The sequence below is a fragment of the Carassius auratus genome, unplaced genomic scaffold (genome assembly GCF_003368295.1).
Source record: "Carassius auratus strain Wakin unplaced genomic scaffold, ASM336829v1 scaf_tig00217411, whole genome shotgun sequence".
NCBI classification, from domain to species: domain Eukaryota; kingdom Metazoa; phylum Chordata; class Actinopteri; order Cypriniformes; family Cyprinidae; genus Carassius; species Carassius auratus.
In genome coordinates this window covers 165,532-187,782 of record NW_020529057.1, presented here as the reverse complement: position 1 = coordinate 187,782, position 22,251 = coordinate 165,532, and the positions used below count along the sequence as shown (strand labels likewise).

General features: G+C 42.5%; 1 protein-coding gene across 1 annotated transcript in view; it reads right to left on the bottom strand.

The window, feature by feature from the left end:
- Positions 1-315: 315 nt before the first annotated feature.
- Positions 316-22,251, bottom strand: part of LOC113100930 (NACHT, LRR and PYD domains-containing protein 3-like) — a 48,406-nt gene continuing 26,470 nt past the window's right edge. The window contains exons 2-6 of the mRNA XM_026265417.1: positions 19,688-21,520; positions 17,487-17,660; positions 16,837-16,998; positions 6,070-6,116; positions 316-1,905 (exon numbers count right to left, since the gene is read on the bottom strand). Of these exons, the coding sequence (XP_026121202.1) occupies positions 1,370-1,905; positions 6,070-6,116; positions 16,837-16,998; positions 17,487-17,660; positions 19,688-21,520 (2,752 nt within the window). The 3' untranslated portion in view covers positions 316-1,369. The remainder of the gene's footprint in view (positions 1,906-6,069; positions 6,117-16,836; positions 16,999-17,486; positions 17,661-19,687; positions 21,521-22,251) is intronic.

Genomic DNA, 22,251 nt, shown 5'->3' with positions numbered 1-22,251 from the left:
TTTTCAGAAAGGAGGTTAAGTGAAAACTCTGAGTATGTTAACCCTGAAATGAGGGAAAATCTAGGTTTTCGGTTTCAGAATAGGAGGTTTGTCAAACCCATTTCTGAAAGAGAGGTAACTTTGAGAGTCAGTTACCATGGTAACTTACTCTATGAACCTAACCTGGTCAGGAGCAGGTTTTCTTCGGTAAACCCAGAGTTTCTTTTGGTCTCCTCCCCCTTTTTAAACACTTCATTGATGCATGCTGGAAAAATGCTCTTCTTAAGTATTTTTTTTCTAATGATCGTGACAGTTTTCTGGGGGGATCTAAATTAAGTGCATTTTACTTGAGTAAAATGATATGCCAGTGTGGTAATAAAAATGATCTTAATTCAAATGGAAAATGATTATTCTGAGTGTCTATTACATGTTTCCCATTTCAGGGTAAGTCAACTCAGAGTTCAAGTTTAAACTCAGAGTTGGTTGAACCTCCTTAGTGAAACGGGCCCCAGAAGAACAGTCAGTCAAAACACCACAACTGATCTATACAAGTGATACAATATAAAATCAGCCAATCTACACTAACAACATAAAATTTTCTGATCAACTTAATTAGTGAAGCAATGAAATCAGCTGATCAGTATAAATGATAATTCAATGCTAGAAAGCAAAAGCACAGGAGTTTAAAGCACTGAATGTGGACATTAAGAGAAACTTAAAAGAAAAAAAAAACATTATTAATATTGTTCAATAGATAAAGAAGAACAGGGCAAAAGTATAAATTACATAAATCACTGCAGGTCAGCAAACCATGACTATCAAACAAAATAAAGTAAATTCTTACTGCTGTCATAGTTGTATGTGGTGGAAAAATTAATTTACAATTTTGCCCCAACATGCACAAGACAAGAGAGGATGATTGTTTTGAAAACTTGTTGAATGTCATTCGGTGTAAAATCCACTCATATTAGACATGTTGGATACCTGCATTAAATAAATTCAGACAAGAAAACAAAATTTCAGCTAAAAAGCTTGTGTTGCATCCGCAAAATCAAACATCTTGAACATGTGGACCATGCCCACATTTAACTTAATACACACTAAACAAAGATTAGAGTGAGAAAGAGTCAATCTGTTGTCATTAACAGAGTAGGTCAACAGTCTTGTGTAGGGGTGGCGAACTCTGGTCTTGGAGAGCTGAAGCCCTGCAGAATTCACCTCCAACCCTAATTAAAACTCACCTGCCTGTAGCTTTCTATTAACTCTTAGACCTTGATTAGCTTGTTCAGATGTGTTTGATTAGGGCTGAAGCAAAACTCTGCAGGGCTGCGGCTCTCCAGGACCGACATTCGCCACCCCTGGTTTTGTGTTTTGCTCCCTGTGTTGTTTCTCAAAGTTTAATTTCACACAGCGACACAGAACTACCAGAATCAAGGCCAAATCCTGCATAGAGGGGTTCAGTGAATGTGGTGTTGAATGTGTGTAAGTGTGTGAGTGTGTGTGTGTCAGAGACGCTGTAGAAGGACAGAATACCTGCCAACATGTCCACATACACTCCTACTCTACTACCGCATGATGGGGCAGATATGGCCTTGCTCTTCTTATTGTGTGTGACAGAGAAATTGTCTTTAAAACAGTTCAGACTCCAGGACTTATCATTTAATCCAAACAAACAGTCATCACTCTCTCCTTTCCTGCTGATTCCTTTATATGTAACTGATATATGAACCCCATTCTCGTTCCATTCAGCCTCCCAGTAACAGCGTTCAGTCAGACTCTCTCTACACAGAACCTGAGGCCTGAACCCATCAAATCGGTCTAGGTGATCAGGATACGGCTGCTTCTCTCTCACAGACTTCACCTTCCTTTCAGTGAGAATGAGACCAGTGCTTGCTGTGTTTAAATCCAGAGTGAGTTCACATGCAACTGAAAACAAGAAAATACATTTTAACTTTTATAAAAATCAAACCAAATATTCCCACAAGGATAGTAAAATCTGACATTTTTGACACAGTGGGTACCGGCTTGCGGTCTCCACAAGGGAGAAAATGATTAAAAATAGTAAATGATGTTTATCTGAAAGTGCAACAATGTAAACAGGTTTTCTTTAAGGGGTAGATTAAGAGTTAGGGTTGGGTTAGGGGGTAAAAAATATTGTTTGGTCAGTATAAAAACAAAAGAAGCCTAAGGAAAGAATGAATAAATTAATGAGGCATTTATATAGCACTTCAGTGTGTTGCTGTACACCCAAAGTGCTTTACAATCTTATGAGGGGATCTTTCCTCAACCAACACCAGTGTTCAGCATCTAACTGGAAGATGCAACGGCAGCCACAGAACCAGGGCCGTCGCTAGTTGGGAGAAGGGTGGTGATTATTATAGGGGTCCACGGCGATCTCAACAGAGTGGCTGAGAACAGTCTAAAAGACGCTCAAGACAGTTTGCAGGCCACTGCTGTGCGTCGTCGTGAAAGCTTATCATTTTCACGGTTTTTAAACCTTGCCAATTCAAACATTCAAAAGAGTTTAAAGCAGTGGTCTCAAACTCAATTCCTGGAGGGCAACAGCTCTGCAGAGTTTAGCTCCAACCAGCTCCAAATCACACTTGCTTGGAAGTTTCTAGTAATCCTGAAAACCTTGATTAGCTGGATCAGGTGTGTTTGATTAGGGTTGGAGCAGAGCTGTGGCCCTCCATGAATTGAGTTTGAGACCAATGGTTTAAAGCATCCAAACACAAGATGCTGGAAAGCTCAACTGAGCAGGTTACTCGTGCGCTGTGTTCTGTGCACACGCAGAGAGACGCTTCTCACAAACGGCAACACCGAACCGGGACTTTTCTCCCCCACCTTCACCTGAAGTGAAGGATGTCGAGGTGTCTGTGGACTGAGCCAAATCAATTCGAGCCGCTGGCTCAAACTGCGGTCTTAACTCCCGCACCGCGTCGCTTTTCAGCGCAAGCTGTGTGGAGAAGCCCATTTCCACCTCCAGTGCATTGGAGAAGCAATCCCACGTAAAATGCAGTTTGCACACTCTAGCTCTAGATGTGAACTTGCGGTCTTCCAGGCCAAGTGTATGCAACCACTGGCGCCTAATTTTAAAGTCTGCTGGAAAACTATGCAGTCCAGCAGTGCTATCGCAACCAGTAACACTACACGTAGTACCATCCTGACCACTGTACTAAATACAGATAAATCTACGCTAACTTGAAGCTATCCTAACTGATGTAATACTATGCTATTTAGCTAACTATGCTGCTAACAATACTAACGTTACACTAACAACTATGCTAATTAACTACATAGGCTACACAAAATAATCTAAATAACTATATAATTGCTATGCTAAATTGATGCTATAATAGGCTAGTCTATCCTGGTCGATTTCAATACTTGCAATTCCAACTCCTGACTCACAGTGATTTTTGACGGTGGAAGATGGTTTTATACTGCCAGGGGCGTGGTGGTTTGTACCAAGGGGGCGTGGTGAGCTAAAAACTGCTTACGTCACCTGCCACCGCAACATCCAATAGGAAAAATCAACGTTTTTACGACATATATTGTAGGATTAAAACACTTTATACTCAAATGTCAAAAAAGTTACATGAATCAATGAACAGCACTAATAAAGCCCCATTCTTACAGATCATTAACTAAAAAAAGTTGGTTTAGGGTTTAGCTGATCAAAAGAAAGTAAATCACTCACTGCTCTTGACTGAGTTACTTTGTAATTTTAACAAGAATTAAAAATTATTCAGACACCAGATTTAATTCTTTATATTAACTACTGGGTGCAGGATACTATAGTTCATTTATAAGACTGAGTATAGCAAAATAAAGCGAACTGTGACATATTATACCCAAAAATTCTTCATATTGTAGACCAGTGAAATTGATTTTTTTTTAAAAAGAACATTATTGGGACCAAAAATTGTGTTTTGCTTAAATGTTTTTTTGTTTTGTTTTGTTTAATTGCTAATTCAACCTTTTATAATACAGAGCATTGCTTGGTTCAACAAAGTCTTGATAGTTGTGTAAATATTGTCATTATAACAGTTGTCAGAATTTGTGGTTGATTGTGATCCATTACATATCTTTCTATCAAATTTAGCTGACATTATCAAGATGTCAAAAAAGTTCTTGTTATATTATAATACCAATTTCTAAACTATAGAGAATAAACCGTGATAATGTGAGAAATGTTGAAGGTGTCTGAATAAATTTTGGTTTTACTGTATATAAAATTCTTAAAGACTATGCAGCGCTATTTTACATTTGATTATTCTGTTTCTGTACCTGGACACCTACAAACTTGAAAAAACTTGAACACTGAGTAAATAGCACAAATAAATAAATAGAACGATGATACAAATTAAACAATTTCAAACAGGGCCCACTGGTACAATCTGCACTGGGGCCTCACTAACCCAAGCTACAGCCCTGCACAGGACAACGGCACCAGTGCGCTTCACCACACAACAGCTACAGGTGGAGTGGAGAGAGAGTCATAGACCCAGTCAAAGACGGAATTTGGCCAGGACACCGAGGTTACACCCCTACACTTTACGAGGAGTGCCATGGGATTTTTAATGACCACAGAGAGTCAGGACCTCGGTTTAACATCTCATCCGAAAGACGGTGCTTGTTGACAGTATAGTGTTAGACTTAACCCTGCTTTGCTTCAGTAGGCAACCAGTCTTGGACTGCACGGTGATATGGCATGTTCATAATGTACAATTCAAGGCTGTTGTGCATTAGCCCACAATTACAGCTTCAGGGTCCAATTAATATAAAAGCAAAACAAGACAGTGGGCCTTGTAATACACCCAGCGCAATGCGACGCAAGGCACAGTGCAAGTGTGTTTCCTAGTTTCAGACCGGTGCCATTCGCATTTTCCCATCCAGTCCCATGTCGTTTAATTAGCAAATGCATTTGTGTGTCCATTGGCTGTGCTGGTCTAAAAAAAGAGGTGCGTTCAAGCGCATTGCTGGCGCATTGCTATTTTAAGGAGCTGAAAATAAACTGCGCCATAGACCAACTCAAACCTGGTCTGAAGTCTGGCGCAATGTTTTTTCTTTGTTATTTAAAGAGTGTGTTCGTATAGGCGGGTTCGCAACGCATGCACACGCTGCTTATTAAACACAGGGACATATATACAGTACAGACCAAAAGTTTGGACACACCTTCTCATTCAAAGAGTTTTCTTTATTTTCATGACTATGAAAAATGTAGAGTCACACTGAAGGCATCAAGGGCTATTTGACCAAGAAGGAGAGTGATGGGGTGCTGCGCCAGATGACCTGGCCTCCACAGTCACCGGACCTGAACCCAATTGAGATGGTTTAGGGGTGAGCTGGACCGCAGACAGAAGGCAAAAGGGCCAACAAGTGCTAAGCATCTCTCGGGGAACTCCTTCAAGACTGTTGGAAGACCATTTCAGGTGACTACCTCTTGTAGCTCATCAAGAGAATGCCAAGAGTGTGCAAAGCAGTAATCAAAGCAAAAGGTGGCTACTTTGAAGAACTTAGAATATGACATATTTTCAGTTGTTTCACACTTTTTATGTGTATATATAACACTGTATATAATTCCATATATAATCCCACATGTGTGAATCTACAATTTTCATAGTGAATGAAAATGAAGAAAATTCTTTGAATGAGAAGGTGTGTCCAAACTTTTGATCTGTACTATATATATATATATATATATATATATATATATATATATATATATATATATGTCTACATGTCATAATGGATAGTCATCACATGTATCAGAATTAGGCTATCTATTTGCTCACACACGCATTCTGTCTTTGCGCTTGCCAAATTCTGCCATGTAAATTGCTCTTAAAGGGAATGGAAGATGAGACTCTGATTGGTTTATTGCATGTTATGCCTAAAAAACTCCCTTTACTCATTAAGAGAATAGGGACAACCCGTTTAGACCATGCACCCGGGCACGCAACCGTTTTTCCATCGTTAAAATAGCAAAAGTGGATTTGGACATGCCCTGATTGCACCTGTGCCGTGCGCTTTTACACTTTGAGTTTAGATCATTAAAATAGTGCCCATTGTGTGTGTGTGTCCTACATTTCTGTGGTCCTGGTATGATCCTGAACACTCCTGGATGATCCACACTGTACAAACAAAAAAAGTCACACTCAATTTATATAAATGTAGATATTTACCTGATAAATCTTTACGTTTACATTTAATCATTTAGCAGATGCTTTTATCCAAAGCGACTTACAAATGAGAACAATAGAAGCAGTCAGGTCAACAAGAGAATAACAACAGTATACAAGTGCCATCACAAGTATCAGTTAGTCTAGTACAGAATGCATAGCCAGGGTTTTTTCTTTTTAAATATGAAAGACAAGAAAAGGAAAAGTGCTAGTATTAGTTGGTTAATCTGAACCCTGTGAAGACTGAAAACATTGTGAAGTTTTATACTAAACTGACACAATTATTATAGTGTGTACACACACACACATTCACTATCTCAACAAATTAGAATATAGTGAAATGCCAAACAGCTAATCAACTCAAAACACCTGCAAAGTTTTCCTGAGCCTTCAAAATGGTCTCTCAGTTTGGTTCACTAGGCTACACAATCATGGGGAAGACAGTCCAGAAGACAATCATTGACACCCTTCACAAGGAGGGTAAGCCACAAACATTCATTGCCAAAGAAGCTGGCTGTTCACAGAGTGATGTATCCAAGCATGTTAACAGAAAGTTGAGTGGAAGGAAAAAGTGTGGAAGAAAAAGATGCACAACCAACCGAGAGAAAAGCAGCCTTATGATGATAGTCAAGCAACATCGATTCAAGAATTTGAGTGAACTTCACAAGGAATGGACTGAGGCTGTGGTGAAGGCATCAAGAGCCACCACACACAGATGTGTCAAGAAATTTGGCTACAGTTGTCATATTCCTCTTGTTAAGTCACTCCTGAACCACAAACTTCAAATGCATTTTACCTGGGTTAAGAAGAAGAAGAACTGTGTTCTTTCCAGTGTTACAGTATGTTTTCACAGTCTGTGATAATTTGGAGTACAATGTCATCTGCTGGTGTTGGTCCATTGTGTTTTTTTGAAAACCAAAGTCACTGCACCCATTTACCAATAAATTGTAGAGCATTTAATGCTTCCTTCTTCTGAACAATTTTTTTTTTTTTGAAGATGCTGTTTTCATTTTCCAGCAGGATTTGGCACCTGCCCGCACTGCCAAAAGCACCAAAGGTTGGTGAAATGACCAAGGTGTTGGTGTGCTTTACTGGCCAGCAAAGAGGCTCTATGGGGTATTGTCAAGAGTAAATGGGAAACAAGAGACCACAAAATGCACTAAATTCACTAAAAAGTTTTATTTTTTATTGGTCTTATTACGTATTCTAATTTGTTGAGATAGTGAATTGGTAGGTTTTTGTTTAATGTGAGCCAAAATCATCACAATTAAAAGAACCAAAGACTACATCTTCTTCAGTCTGTGTGTACTGAATTTATTTACATTTACATTTACATTTACATTACATTTACATTTAGTAATTTAGCAGACGCTTATATCCAAAGCGACTTACAAATGAGTTCAAACAGGATCACTTTGGCAAGTTACTTGATTTTATTGAACACAATTTATCTTTGGCGTTTTGGTTCCTTATAGGGGTTCTTGCTCCAAAAATAATTGAACATACAAGAGCTTAAACCTTAATCGCCCAGAACCATCAGCTTGGAAATACATGACAATTAAGACACTTAATATAATAAAAAATAAATAATATCTTTAATATCTTTAAAAGCAAACAATGGTAATCGTGTAGATGTTGCATTGGGATGTCTATCCTGTAGCTTGGTTATGAGGATGAGTGTCTCTCAGCAGTGAGATCCATGTCCGCTACTGGGACTTGAAAGCCTTAGGATGGCGACACACTGGATGCGTGGCGCAAGCATCTCAGCTGTGTGGCGTGTCCATTTTTAATTCGGCTCCCATGTTAACACGTTAGAGCTTGCAGATTGCCTGCGTGAGACACGCAGAAAACGCGTGCATGCTAGAAATAGAATTGACGCCTATTTTTCATGCAACACGCAAGCCTGTTGGAAGCGTTTTCAGGCAAAATATAATAGGAAAATATGTTTATATGTCATGTTGTACACAAATACATATTAATTCATGACATTTTGATGTTTGAAAGTCTATAGGTTGACATAAATTCAGATATAAATGTAATTTAAAAAATAAATAATTAATAATAGATTTTCAAATATTGCACCTGTCAAACATAGTCTATTTTGCCATCAATACTGTTGACGGTGTCCTTTATCAGTAGGTGTAGGTGTGTAAAAGTTTATACTGTTGTCATGAAGACAAGAGCCTGGTCTGTTGGTGGCCTCCCTCTATGTCACATACAGCAGCAGCAGTGTGCCAGCACCACGTCAGGTACGCTTCTGGTGTGTAAAGACGCCGAAAACGCGAAGCAGCCGCCACGCAACTGACACGCAGCAGAAACGCCACGCTCACGCCACACAGCCAGTGTGTCACCGACCTTAGTGATCTGAAACAAAGAGACGACAACCAGAAGGTGCATAGTAATATGATAACGCTTATAATTGGGAGGGAGGGAGAGTTGTGAGCCATTTGAGCATACTGAGCAGTAATGCCGCATATATATGTCCCGTGTCTGATAGGAGAGTGGTAGTGATTGGAGCTATTTGGCCTCTGTGGCCTGACTGAACTAACGCTGCATTCAATTTCAGACTGGACCACTATAACAAGTTAATGAGTTTAGAGAACACAATTTATCTATGGAGGTACGGTTCCTCCCAAATTAACTGAACTTACAAGAGCTTAAACATTACACCCCCCCAAACATAATGAGAGGTATTACTGCCTGAACAAGAACCCCCCAAAACCATCATTGTTCCATTCCTGCAGAGGAGAAAATAAAATGTTATTGAAATATTCTCAATGCAGCCTACTGGTAACAAAGGGGTATTCTCGCCTCTAAAAGAAGGGAGAAAATAGCAGGCCACACTTTAATTTAAGTAGTGAGCAGGGGATGAACAACAGGCCCGTACAGTTATGGCACCAAAGAGTGTTCTCTCCAGCAGGTGAAAATAGCAGGCCCTATTTTTATTTTCTCTTCCTCCTTCTCCTTCTCATCATTCTCCTTATTCTTTTCCATCTTCTTCTCCTTCTCCTTCTCCTCATTCTTCATCTCCTTCTTCTCCTTCGCCATATCCTCCATCTTCTCCTTCTCTGATTTTTTCCTTCTCCTTCTCCTCTCAAGGGACTGACAGCTGGCAGTGTGCAGCAGTGGTGTTCTCTCCATCGGGAGAACTACGTAGAGCTTTTGCGCTAATATAACATCCTGAATTGTAGGCTCAGTGCATCATTGTTACTTTGACAATGCACATCAACCATTTGCTTTGAGCATGGGTATGGAGACTCTTCAAGCTGTGGTGGTTGCCACATTTCATTTCTCTCGGTTCATGTCAAATTAATTTTGATAAATAAGTCGCACCTGACTATAAGTCGCAGGACCAACCAAACTATGAAAAAAAGTGCGACTTATAGTCTGGAAAATATGGTAACTCTTTGACAGGATGAAAACATTCATCGAGCTGTTCATGAGCTGCACATGTGCTGCTAATAGCGCCGAGCTCACGCGCTGCTGTGGAGGGAGGAACTTCAGTGAACGAGAAAAATGAGTCAGTGGATTACCTGAATGAGAACGATTCATTCACCTTAAAGACTAGTTTACGGACGAACCATCACTAGTGCAATTTCATATAGCCTATTGTAACAGAAACAGTGGTGTGCCAACTGCTACAAGTTGTTCAAGCAGTAGCGGCACCTCTGCTCTGGATGTACCGGCCCATGGAGGCATGAAAAAATGAAGTCACGTGCTGATGAAGTCAAAAAGTTGGTTTATTCCAAAAAGTGAAAAACTAAGATTTTCCAAAAGAATGCAAATTGTTTTTACAGTGAAACTCCAAAAGTATCAAAAGAAACAAAAATATATGTTTCTAAAAACAATAATTTGACCCAAAAATCAATCAAGCAACTTCACCGACTCACTCTACGAGCCCCCTTTACAAGACTGAGAGAATGTCACGCCCCCGGGCTGATCTGTCTGTTTTTTTCCCCATAGTGTGTGTTGTTTACACTTACACTGTGCTTCTGTGTCACCGTGGTGCCCGTCTCCGCCCTCTTGTTTCATTATTATCTTGTTATTGGTCACCATCACCTGCTCTGCATTATGATAATCACTCCTTCTCTATTTAGTCTCCTCATGTGTGCTGTCTGTTGTCAGATCGTTGAGTTGTTCTCGTCCATGTCTCAACTTTGTCCACATCTCTTAGCCTGCACAGAGATCGTGCCCGTTTTGTTTTCATCCTCTAGTTTTGTTTTCTCCCGTTTCCTCCTGCTTTTAGGCAGCGCTACTCTCCAGCCTTCCGTGTTAGTGATCACCGGTCGCTGTCACTCCTCTTCTTCGCCGCGCCACCAGTTCCCCGCCTCAACAGCGCCCCGGCCTCACTGTCAGTTTATCCGGGCATTGCATCAGAGGATTTCCAAGTGGAATTCGTCCAGGAGGCTCTTTTGGATCTGCTCCAGACTGCCCTGTTCCTGGATAGTTTTTGTTGTTAATTATCTTGGTTTTTTCTGTCCTTTTTGAAATTAAGCCCATCTAATAAACTGAAATTTTGAGCACCTGCAACTGAGTCCCAGTCTCGCGCTTGACAGAACGATCTGACCACCATGGACTCAGCAGGTGCAGATCCCCTCAGATCAGCCGTCACCCAGCAGGGCATTCTCTTGGGCCAACATGCCTCCCAGCTAACATCCACGTCCCGGGAGGTTGAGTTCCTTAATGCCAAGTTGTCGGAGCTGACTGCCCAGCTCCAGGAATTTCGGAGACAGGCGTCCGCCAGATCGGAGGACCCCACTCGCCTTTCCCGATCCTCCGATCACCCGTCATGATCATGATTCGGTATGGGAGGCCCAGGCTACTTTTTGTGCCTCTTTTGAGTCTTTTCGACAAGAGATGGTCAAATTATTCGACCGTTCTGCTCGGGGTGATGAGGCAGCAGCCCAACTGGCACGGCTACAGCAAGGAGGCCGTTCAGTGACTGAATTTGCCATTGAATTCAAGACCTTAGCAGCGGCCTGGGACTGGAATGAGGGGGCTTGCAGAGCTGTGTTCCGTGCTGGACTAGACGAGGAGATCCAAGACAAGATCGCCACCCAAGAGCTCCCACGCAGTTTTGATGATCTGGTCGACCTGGCCCTCCGTGTTGAGAGTCGCCTTCGCCTTCGTCACCAACAATTGACTGCTCGCACTTCTTGGAGGGTGGGTGAAATGACCAGCGAATCCACCCCGGTCCTGCCTCTGCCATCTCCTGCTGACCTCGAACCCATGCAGGTGGGACGTCTGCATCTTACCCCTCAGCAGAAACAAGAGAGACTCACCGGGGCTTATGTCTCTACTGTTGGAGGGCCGGACACTTAATTTCCCCCACTCCTCCCGCACACTACTTCCCGTGGGTGTCCAGTTCAGAGGTTCTAGTCACTCCTGTTCGGCCCTGGTGGATTCTGGGGCTGTTGGTAGCTTCATGGACACGGCACTGGCCAAGCAGTGGGGAATTCCCGCCATTCCCCTCTCTACTCCTATCTCTGTTCGGTCTCTTGATGATTCCCCCATCACTACCATCACTCACCTCACCCCTCCTGTAAGTCTTATCGTTTTTGGCAATCACCATGAGATAACCGAGCTGTACCTTCTTGACTCCCCGAGTGCCCCCGTGGTTCTGGGACACCCGTGGTTTGTGCAGCACGGCCCTCATGTGGATTGGGCCAGAAACTCAGTCTTGTCTTGGAAACAGTCTTGTCTTGAGTCTTGTTTGGGTTCTGTCTCTTTTCCTGGTGCTGTGTCTCCTGTTGTGCAGGTGGATGAGGCTGATCTGTCCGGGGTGCCGGAGGAGTACTGCGATCTGCGGCAGGTCTTCAGCAAGTCCCGGGCTGTGTCCCTGCCTCCTCACCGGCCTTATGATTGTGCCATCAACCTCCTCCCAGGCACTTCTCCGCCCAGGGGTCGGTTATATTCCCTGTCTGTTCCAGAAAGAGAGGCTATGGACAAATATATTCGTGAGTCCCTTGATGCCGGGCTCATCCCTCCCTCCTCGTCTCCTGCTGGTGCAGGGTTTTTCTTTGTTAAGAAGAAGGACGGCTCTTTGCACCCTTATATTGACTACAGAGGTTTGAATGACATTACCATTAAGAATAGGTACCCCCTGCCCTTAATGTCATCTGCCTTTGAACTTTTGCAGGGAGCCAAGGTCTTCAGTAAATTGGACCTCCGTAATGCTTATCACCTGGTTCGGATTCGAGAGGGGGATGAGGGGAAGGCAGCATTCATCACTCCTTCGGGACATTATGAGTACTGGGTGCTACCCTTTGGCCTGACAAATGCCCCAGCTGTCTTCCAGGCCCTGGTTAATGACGTGTTGCGAGACATGGTTAACAAGTTTGTCTTTGTGTACCTTGATGACATTCTTATTTTTTCTCCTTCACTTGAGGTACACACCCAACACGTGCGCCAGGTGCTACAACGGCTGCTGGAGAACCAGCTATATGTTAAAGCGGAGAAGTGCGTTTTCCACTCCAAGTCAGTTCCCTTCCTGGGCTATATCATTTCGGCGGAGGGAATCAAAGCTGATCCCGCTAAGGTGAGGGCCGTAGCCGAGTGGCCACCTCCAGACTCACGAAAGGCACTGCAGCGGTTTCTGGGATTTGCCAACTTCTACAGGCGCTTCATCAGAAACTTTAGTCAGGTTGCTGCACCCTTGACAGCTCTTACCTCCACTAAGGTACCGTTTAGGTGGAATTTGAAGGCTCAGGAGGCCTTTAATGACCTAAAGTCCCGATTCATTTCTGCTCCTGTTCTTTCATTTCCAGACCCTGAACGTCAGTTTATTGTGAAGGTGGATGCTTCTGAGATTGGAGTAGGTGCGGCCCTTTCTCAGAGATCCCCTAGAGATGGGAAGGTACATCCCTGTGCCTACTACTCTCACCGCCTGAGCCCAGCAGAACGGAATTATGACGTAGGGAACCGGGAACTGTTGACGGTCAGACTGGCCTTGGGTGAATGGCGTCACTGGTTGGAGGGGTCAGCACAGCCCTTTTTGGTTTGGACGGACCATAAGAACTTGAAATACGTCCGTTCGGCCTAGAGGGTGAGTCCACGCCAGGCCCGATGGGCACTCTTCTTTGGCCGGTTCAACTTCTCTCTCTCGTATCGCCCAGGCTCCAAAAATATAAAGCCTGATGCCCTCTCCTGTCTTTATAGGGATACAAAAAGAACCGGTGTATCTACTGAAACAATTATCCCTAAAGAAATTGTGGTAGGGTCCCTCTCCTGGGACATGGAGAGGAGAGTGCTGGAAGCCATACGAGAGAGAGAGGTGCCAAGGGAGTGCCTAGAGGGTAGACTTTTCGTGCCGGCTGGCCTGCGCCCTGAAGTCCTCCAGTGGGGGCATTCATCCAAGTTAGTCTGTCATCCTGGGGTTCGGAGATCTCTGGCTGCCATCCGCCAGCGATTTTGGTGGCCATCCATGGCCCAGGACGTCAGGCAGTTTGTGTTTGCCTGCCCAATTTGCGCCCAGAACAAGAGTTCTAATCAGCCTCCTGTTGGTCTGCTACACCCCTTACCCATCCCCTCCCGCCCCTGGTCACACATAGCCCTTGACTTTGTCACTGGTCTTCCACCATCGAGGGGTAACACCGTAGTATCGACGGTGGTTGATCGCTTCTCTAAAGCAGCCCATTTCATCCCCTTTCCCAAACTGCCTTCAGCTAAGGAGACCGCTCAAGTGGTAGTTGACCACATCTTCCGGATTCATGGCGTTCCGGTGGACGTGGTTTCTGATAGGGGGCCACAGTTTGTCTCCCGGTTCTGGAAGGAGTTCTGTCGACAGATCGGGGCCTCTACGAGTCTTTCGTCAGGTTTTCACCCTCAGACCAATGGGCAGTCCGAGCGGGCAAACCAGGTTCTGGAACCAGCTCTCCGCTGCCTGACGTCCCATAATCCGAGTTCTTGGAGCCAACAGTTATCCTGGATTGAATATGCCCATAACTCCTTGCCAGTGGCGGCCACAGGTATGTCTCCATTCCAGTGCTCCATTGGTTTTCAACCTCCTATGTTCCCTTCACAGGAGCCCGATGCTGCTGTTCCGTCTGCCTTAGCCTTCGTCTGCAGGTGTCGCCGCACCTGGAGGAGGGCTTAGGAAACCTTTGCTCGAGTTTCCAGACGAACCAAAGCAGTGGCTGACCGTCACCGTATTCCTGCTCCCCGCTACGTATGTGGTCAGAGAGTATGGCTGTCTACCAAGGACCTTCCTCTCCGGGTGGCTTCTCGCAAGTTAGCCCCCAGGTTCATGGGGCCATATCAGATCGCCAAGGTATTGAGTCCGGTGGCGGTAAAGCTCAAGTTACCTCCCATACTTACACCCAGTCTTTCATGTTTCTCGGGTCAAGCCTGTGTTTCATTCTCGCCTTAACCCATCTGCTACTAACCCTCCCCCTCCCCGTCTAGTGGATGGTTCCCCAGCCTTCACTGTCAGGAGGTTGCTAGATGTCAGACGTCGAGGTCGGGGATTTCAGTATCTGGTGGACTGGGAGGGATATGGTCCGGATGAGAGGAGTTGGGTCCCGGCTCGGGATATTTTGGATTGTTCGCTGATCGAGGACTTCAACCGGCAGCGTGGTGGTACCTTCCCTGGAGCGCCAGGGGGCGCTCCTGGGGAGGGGGGTAATGTCACGCCCCCGCGCTGATCTGTCTGTTTTTTTCCCCATAGTGTGTGTTGTTTACACTTACACTGTGCTTCTGTGTCACCGTGGTGCCCGTCTCCGCCCTCTTGTTTCATTATTATCTTGTTATTGGTCACCATCACCTGCTCTGCATTATGATAATCACTCCTTCTCTATTTAGTCTCCTCATGTGTGTTGTCTGTTGTCAGATCGTCGAGTTGTTCTCGTCCATGTCTCAACTTTGTCCACATCTCTTAGCCTGCACAGAGATCGTGCCAGTTTTGTTTTCATCCTCTAGTTTTGTTTTCTCCTGTTTCCTCCTGCTTTTAGGCAGCGCTACTCTCCAGCCTTCTGTGTTAGTGATCACCGGTCGCTGTCACTCCTCTTCTTCGCCATGCCGCAGCGCGCCACCAGTTCCCCGCCTCAACAGCGCCCCCGCCTCCCTGTCAGTTTATCCGGGCATTGCATCAGAGGATTTCCAAGTGAAATTCGTCCAGGAGGCTCTTTTGGATCTGCTCCAGACTGCCCTGTTCCTGGATAGTTTTTGTTGTTAATTATCTTGTTTTTTTTCTGTCCTTTTTTAAATTAAGCCCATCTAATAAACTGACATTTTGAGCACCTGCAACTGAGTCCCAGTCTCGCCCTTGACAGAGAAACTCTTAAAAAGTAAAAACTTCCTAATCATCCGGAAGAAGGAGGCGGAAACCGGCGCACAATCAAATGAAACTTTAATCTCAAAATAAACACATAAATAAAAAGCAAACACATAAAATATGGCCCAGGCCTGGTCCTCTCTCGTCCTTCACAGTCGTTGCTCCAGTTTTATATCCTTCCATCTCCTATGTGGGACTCGAGACAGGTGGTGGGTAGCAGGTGTAGCTCATCTCCAATCACTACACCTGGCCTCACTCCTTGATCCCACGTCTCTCGGCCCCGCCCCACTCGTCACAATTAGGTTCTTTGATAAGGTTACAATACGAAGGTCTAAGTAGAAACGTATCTTCCATGAAGTCCCCAATTCGCGGGTCGGAGTGGGTAAAGAAATTGTACTTTATTTTCGGGCTGGGGCGAAAATAATGCCATAAAAGCGGGACCTACAGGCTGGAAAAAAACCTGACCGGCGCATCACTAGGTTGCTTGTGTGAGCACAAGTGATACTGTGGTCACCGGTCTACGACTAGTAGAAAAAGATGATGCTCACTAAACATGATGCTCATTAAAGCTCACTGTCTGAGTTTTCTCCTCTGAAAGGTTGCACAACTGACACAATAAGTTACAATATCTTAGATCACAATCAAAATTTGGCCATTGTCAACCTCGCTTTACAAATCCTTATGCTTGTCGATTTTTTCCTGCTTCTGACACATCAACTTTAAAGAATTTTTTTTCACTTGCTGCCTAATACAGGTACATGTCAATAAATTAGAAAGTCATGGAAAAGTTAATTTCAGTAATTCAACTCTAATTGTAAAACTTAAATAAATTAAGTGCACACAAACTGAAGTAGTTTAAGTCTTTGGGTCTTTTAATTGTGATGATTTTCGCTCATATTTAACAAAAACCTAATTCAAAAATTTAAATTATTAATGTATTTGTGTCAAATATAGGCCTAATATATGAGAATATTGACATAAATCCATGTAGTCTCGCTCACTAAAATAGGCTACCACTTTTAATGCTCAGATGCAAAGTACTTTGTAAATCACCATTTCTTTAGAATATATCACATAATTATTGTTATAAATAATTAATATAGCACACCAATTAAATGTGTCAAATTTAAAATATGGTGTAATACTATGTAGCTTAGAGAAAATATCTAAGGTTAATAGGCTTAAAATTTTTCCTGTTTGAATTCGCTCTAAGCTAAACTTATATTAAATATTTTAACTACAGTGTTATTCTTTCATTTTCCCCGACTGCAGCTGTCAAATGTAACACGTCGGTGAGGCAAGCTGATGGCTAATTGCGATGGCAAAAAGCTAATTTTGGTTGGCCACATACTGTACATGCACAAACACACATGGCAGGATCATTAGTAGTGTTTTACATACTTGAGTTTGTCCAGCCTGTAGTTTGAATCAAAGAGCAGCTGGACTAATGATTGTCCTGGGTTATTGTAGCTCAAGTCCAGCTCTTTCAGGTGTGAGGGGTTTGAACGCAGAGCTGAAACCAGATGAAAACAGCCTTCTTCTGTCACCATACAGCCCGACAACCTACAAGACAGACAGACAGAGAGGCAGACACACACACACACACAGACAAACACACACACCATCTTCCAGAACATTAGAGCTGATCAAGCTGTCAACAATGAAGCATATTTGTTTTCTTCTTATGTTTTTAAAAAACTACATATAATTAAATAAAGTTGACTTTTGATTATGGAAATTTTGAAAAGTTCTTCTTGTTATTCTATTTTATTAAATAAAGTAGCTTAGTATTTTTTTTTTTACTTAAGGTGTAATTTTTGCTCTTTTTAGTTGAGGAATTTGTGAAGTGAACTAATGTGTTACCCATTAAGATATACTAAATCTAACCAGAACAAAGTACAAATATCCCCAAATTTCTTTTTTAAACATGCATTTTGGTGTTTTAAAGTAGTCAGGAGTTGCTTTCACATATTTAGAACATCATTGGAATAGCAGTCACTCAATAAGTCAATGTATTGTATCTGGACTAAATTTGTTTAAAAATCTCAAACCTTAGTATGTTGAGGTGACAGTGTGAACTCCTCAGGCCATCACAGAGAAGCTTCACTCCTGAATCCTTCAGGTCATTGTTACTCAGGTCCAGCTCTCTCAAATGGGAATTTGATGATTGTAGAGATGAAGACAAACTTTCACAGCACTGATCAGTGAGATCTGAGCCAGCAAGTCTATAACACAGATTTAAGTTGACAAATAAAGCTCTGACTGCTGAAATCACATGACCAATACTAGAGGTGCCCAAACTCGGTCCTGGAGGGCTGGTGTCCTGCTGAGATTAGCTCCAACTTGCCTCAACACATCTGCCTGGAAGTTTAAAGTATACCTGTTAAGACATTGATTAGTTGTTAGCTAAACTCGGCAGGACACCAGACCTCCAAGGCAAGTTTGGTGACCCCTGGCCAAGACACTTTGATTTATCTTTCATAGCAACTAATTCTACATGATGGTGCAGTAGATGTATAGATGAAATAAGATTAACACTTAAAAATGCCAGTCAGTGTTCTTGCATATAAACACAATTGCAAACTTTTTTAAAATCTTTTTTTCTTTGTAAATAAATCAGTTTAATTTACAATGAAAGCAGACTCAGAAATCAGAAACATCAGACCAAAAGGCTAAAAACTCCTTCATTTGACATTGTTGATTTTGTTCCCATGTAATTCATAAGGATTTATATATTAACACACGACTTCAAATTCATGAATTCTTGCTTACATATAATTAGCTGAAGTAATAATGCTTATTTTGCGTGCTGTACAATGAACTTGAAGTGAGGAGATGGGTAGAAGGAGGGATGCTGATAAGGGATGCTCAGTCCCTCCTTTGAAAGTGTGTGTATGGTATACTGTCCAATTTCCAGAAAGGTAAGAAAAACATCATCAAAGTAGTCCATGTGACATCAGAGGGTCAGTTAGAATTTGTTGAAGCATCGAAAATACATTTTGGTCCAAAAATAGCAAAAACTACGACTTTATTCAGCATCGTCTTCTCTTTCTTGTCTGTTGTGAGAGAGAGTTCAAAACAAAGCAGTTTTTGATATCCAGTTCGCGAACGAATCATTCGATGTAACCGGATCTTTTTGAACCAGTTCACCATATCGAACTGAATCATTTTAAATGGTTCACATCTCCAATACGCATTAATACACAAATTACTTAAGCTGCTAACTTTTTTAATGTGGCTGACACTCCCTCTGAGTTCAAACCAATATCCCGGAGTAATTCATTTACTCAAAAAGTACACTGACTGAACTGCTGTAAAGAGAGATCTGAAGATGAACACAGATGAGCCGAGCCAGATAACAAACAAAAGACTGACACGTTCTCGAGTCAAGAACCGTTTCTGTCAGACGCGTCCTATTCAAGAGGAGCTGATGATACTGCGCATGTGTGTTTCAGCATGAAGCAGACTCACACACAAGAGCGTCTGAATCCAACTGGTTCTTTTGGTGATTGATTCTGAACTGATTCTGTGCTAGTGTTATGAGCCCAGGTAAACCGAAGGCTTGAATCAAGGTTAATCATCGCCAATGACGCCATTATGTAGATCGAAAAAGAACGGGTGAACCGCTTTCTTCAACCGGTTTATTGAATCGAACTGTCCGAAAGAAGTACTGGTGATCCGAAAACCGATGCAACCGGTTCTTGACTCGTGAACGAGTCAGTGTTTTGTTCATTATCTGGCTCGGCTCTGTCATCTTCAGTTCTCTCTTCACAGCAGTTCAGTCTGTTTGAGTAAATGAATTACTCTGGGATATTGATTTATTTGAACTCAGAGGGAGTGTCAGCCACATTAAAAAAGTTAACAGCTTAAGTCATTTGTGGATTAATGCGTATTGTAGACGCAACGCATTTAAAATGATTCAGTTCGATTTGGTGAACTGGTTCAAAAAGATCCGGTTACATCGAATGATTCGTTTGCGAACCGGATATCACAAACTACTTTGTTTTGAACTCTCTCTCACAACAGACACGGAAGAAAAGACAATGCTGAATAAACTAGTAGTTTTTGGACCAAATTTTATTTTTCGATGCATTAACAAATTCTAACTTAACCCACTGATGTCCCATGCTTCTTGTTTTGCTTTAAATTATTGTTGTCAAAGAAAATAATCATGATTTGCTAGAGGAATTAAAAGTTTACTTTTAACATAATGGGCACGTTTAGTTTTAAGTATGGTCATATAAACACTCACAAAGCTTTTGTGCAGTTGATCACAGCTGGTATCAGTCTCCTTTTGCCCTCATCTGATGTGTTGTATTGCTTGAGGTCCAGCTCAACCAGCACTTCCTCTGACATCTGAAGCATGTAGGCGATTGTTGAGCAGTGAGCAGGAGAGAGTTTCTTCTCTGAGTGTTTGTCTGATTTCATAAACTCCTGAATTTCTCTTGACAGAGTCTTATCTTTCACTTCCAGCAGACAGAGGAACAGATTGATGGATTGACCAGCTGAGAGATAAAAATTATCATTTGTTTTTTTGATCTTCTCTTTAATATACTCTGTGGTTTCCCTGATGCTCTCTGAGCTGTTCTCTCTGCGTGGCAGTAGACCCTGTAAGAGTCTCTGATTGGATTCAAGTGAAACGCCTAGTAGGAACCGCAGGAACAGATCCAGCTGTCCATTCTCATTTTGCAAGGATTTTTCAACTGCTGCTTTTAGTATATAAAACTTCAGGGATACCTCATTCCCTAAAATATATGAGTAAAACACAAAGAAAGCAGCAAGAAACTCCTGAAAGCTCAGGTGGATGAAGCTGTAGACTTTCCTCTGTTGAATCACAGATTCCTCCTTAAAGATCTCAGTGCAAACCCCAGAATACACTGAGGCGTCAGGGACATCTATACTGCTCTCTATCAGGTCCTCCTCATAGAACATCACATTGCCCTTCATCAGCTGTTTGAAAGCCACTTCTGCAAGTTTCACAATCACTTCTCTGTTGGACTGCAGGAGTTTATTTGGATTTGTATTTTCATACTTCTGATTCCTCATGTTGATCTGAATCAGCAAGAAGTGTATGTACATTTCAGTCAGAGTTTGAGGGATTTCTGCACTCAGATCTTCTTTCAGGAGCTTCTGAAGTACAGTGGATGAGATCCAGCAGAAGACAGGGATGTGGCACATGATGTGGAGGCTTCTTGTTCTTCTGATATGTGAGATGATTCTGCTGGCTTGATACTGGTCACTGATTCTCTTCCTGAAATATTCCTCCTTCTGAGGCTCATTAAATCCCTTAATTTCTGTCAGACGGTTGCTATATTTGCAGGGGATCTGATGGGCTGCTGCTGGTCTGGAGGTGATCCAGATGAGAGCAGATGGAAGCAGCTCTCCTGTAATGAGCTTTGAAATCAACTCACCCACTGATGAAGTCTCAGTCACATCAGAAACTTTCTGAAAATCTGAAAACAAAAGTGTGATTCTACTTTCATCCAGACCGTCAAAGATGAACACAACTTTACACTCCTCATAAATCTGTGAGTCAAGATCCTGAAGTTCAGGATGAAAGTCCAGCAGAAGTCTGTGAAGACTGTACTGATGATCTCGGATCAAGTTCAGCTCTCGAAATGGAAGCACAAACATGAAATCCACATCCTTATTGGCTTTTCCTTCAGCCCAGTCTAGAATGAACTTTTTCACAGAGATGGTTTTTCCTATTCCAGCGTTGCCTTTAGTAAGAACAGTCTTGATGTGGTCTCTCTCCTCACATCCTGGTTCAGGTGAAGCTTTAAAGATGTCGTTGCAGTAGATTGGTGTTTCTTGTTGTATTCTGGCTGTTTTCTCCATCTGTAAAACCTCATGTACTTCATTCACTCCTTTACTCTCTCCCTCTATGATGGAAAGCTGTGTGTAGATTCTGTTCAGGAGAGTTTGATTCTCTTCTAGGTTGATTCCCTCAAATAAGCTCTCATACTTGTTCTTCATGCTGGTTTTGTGTTGGTCTTTGAGTCTCTGCCTTACGTGGGTCTGACATTCGCTGTCAGTGCAGGTCAGACTGGGCATCAATGATTTGATCACATCACCTCTTTTCACTCTGCAGAAACATTGACAAATGAACTGTGAAACAGCTTTAATATACAGACAATCCTTCAACACTGCTCTCAAACTGTAGGATGTATCCTCATCAGGAGAGTGAACACACAAATTACACTTATATTATCATTCTACCATTAATACAGATAAACAGTTACTTCAGAGTCTCATCAGATCAAAACACTTTCTGAAACACTAAACTACTAAAGAAATGACAAATTGTGTCTGAAAGGTATTTTATTTGCGATCTGTTTCTGATCTGACATCAGTTTTGCACAGCACAAGGTAACTGACCTCTGCTGATTCTGCAGCCAATGAGATTGCTTACTCAACATTAAATAATAGTTTTCTTTTGATAACAAGATTGTAGGAAGAGGAGGATTACAGCTTATTTTCCATGATATGCATAGAATTCCAGCACGCTTGCCTTTCCTCCTTTTCTGAGAGTGTCTTTGAATGCAGGCTGGCAACAGGGGGTGCGCGAAGACACTAAAGCTCAAGTTCAGAGGCAGTCCAAATCAACGTTTGAATTAGATTGGATGTCCAGTATTGATGGTCAATCATACTGGATGAGAGTCTGTACTGTCTGAGCAATAGTATGTATAGGTAATAACACAAATAACACAAAATAAAATGAAAAACAGCAAAGTTTGCACAGCGCAGGCGTCAGCGTCGCCATCGTGGCGGCACACCGAAAGTCATGAATTTGCTGTGGGAACTTCAAAAAGTTCA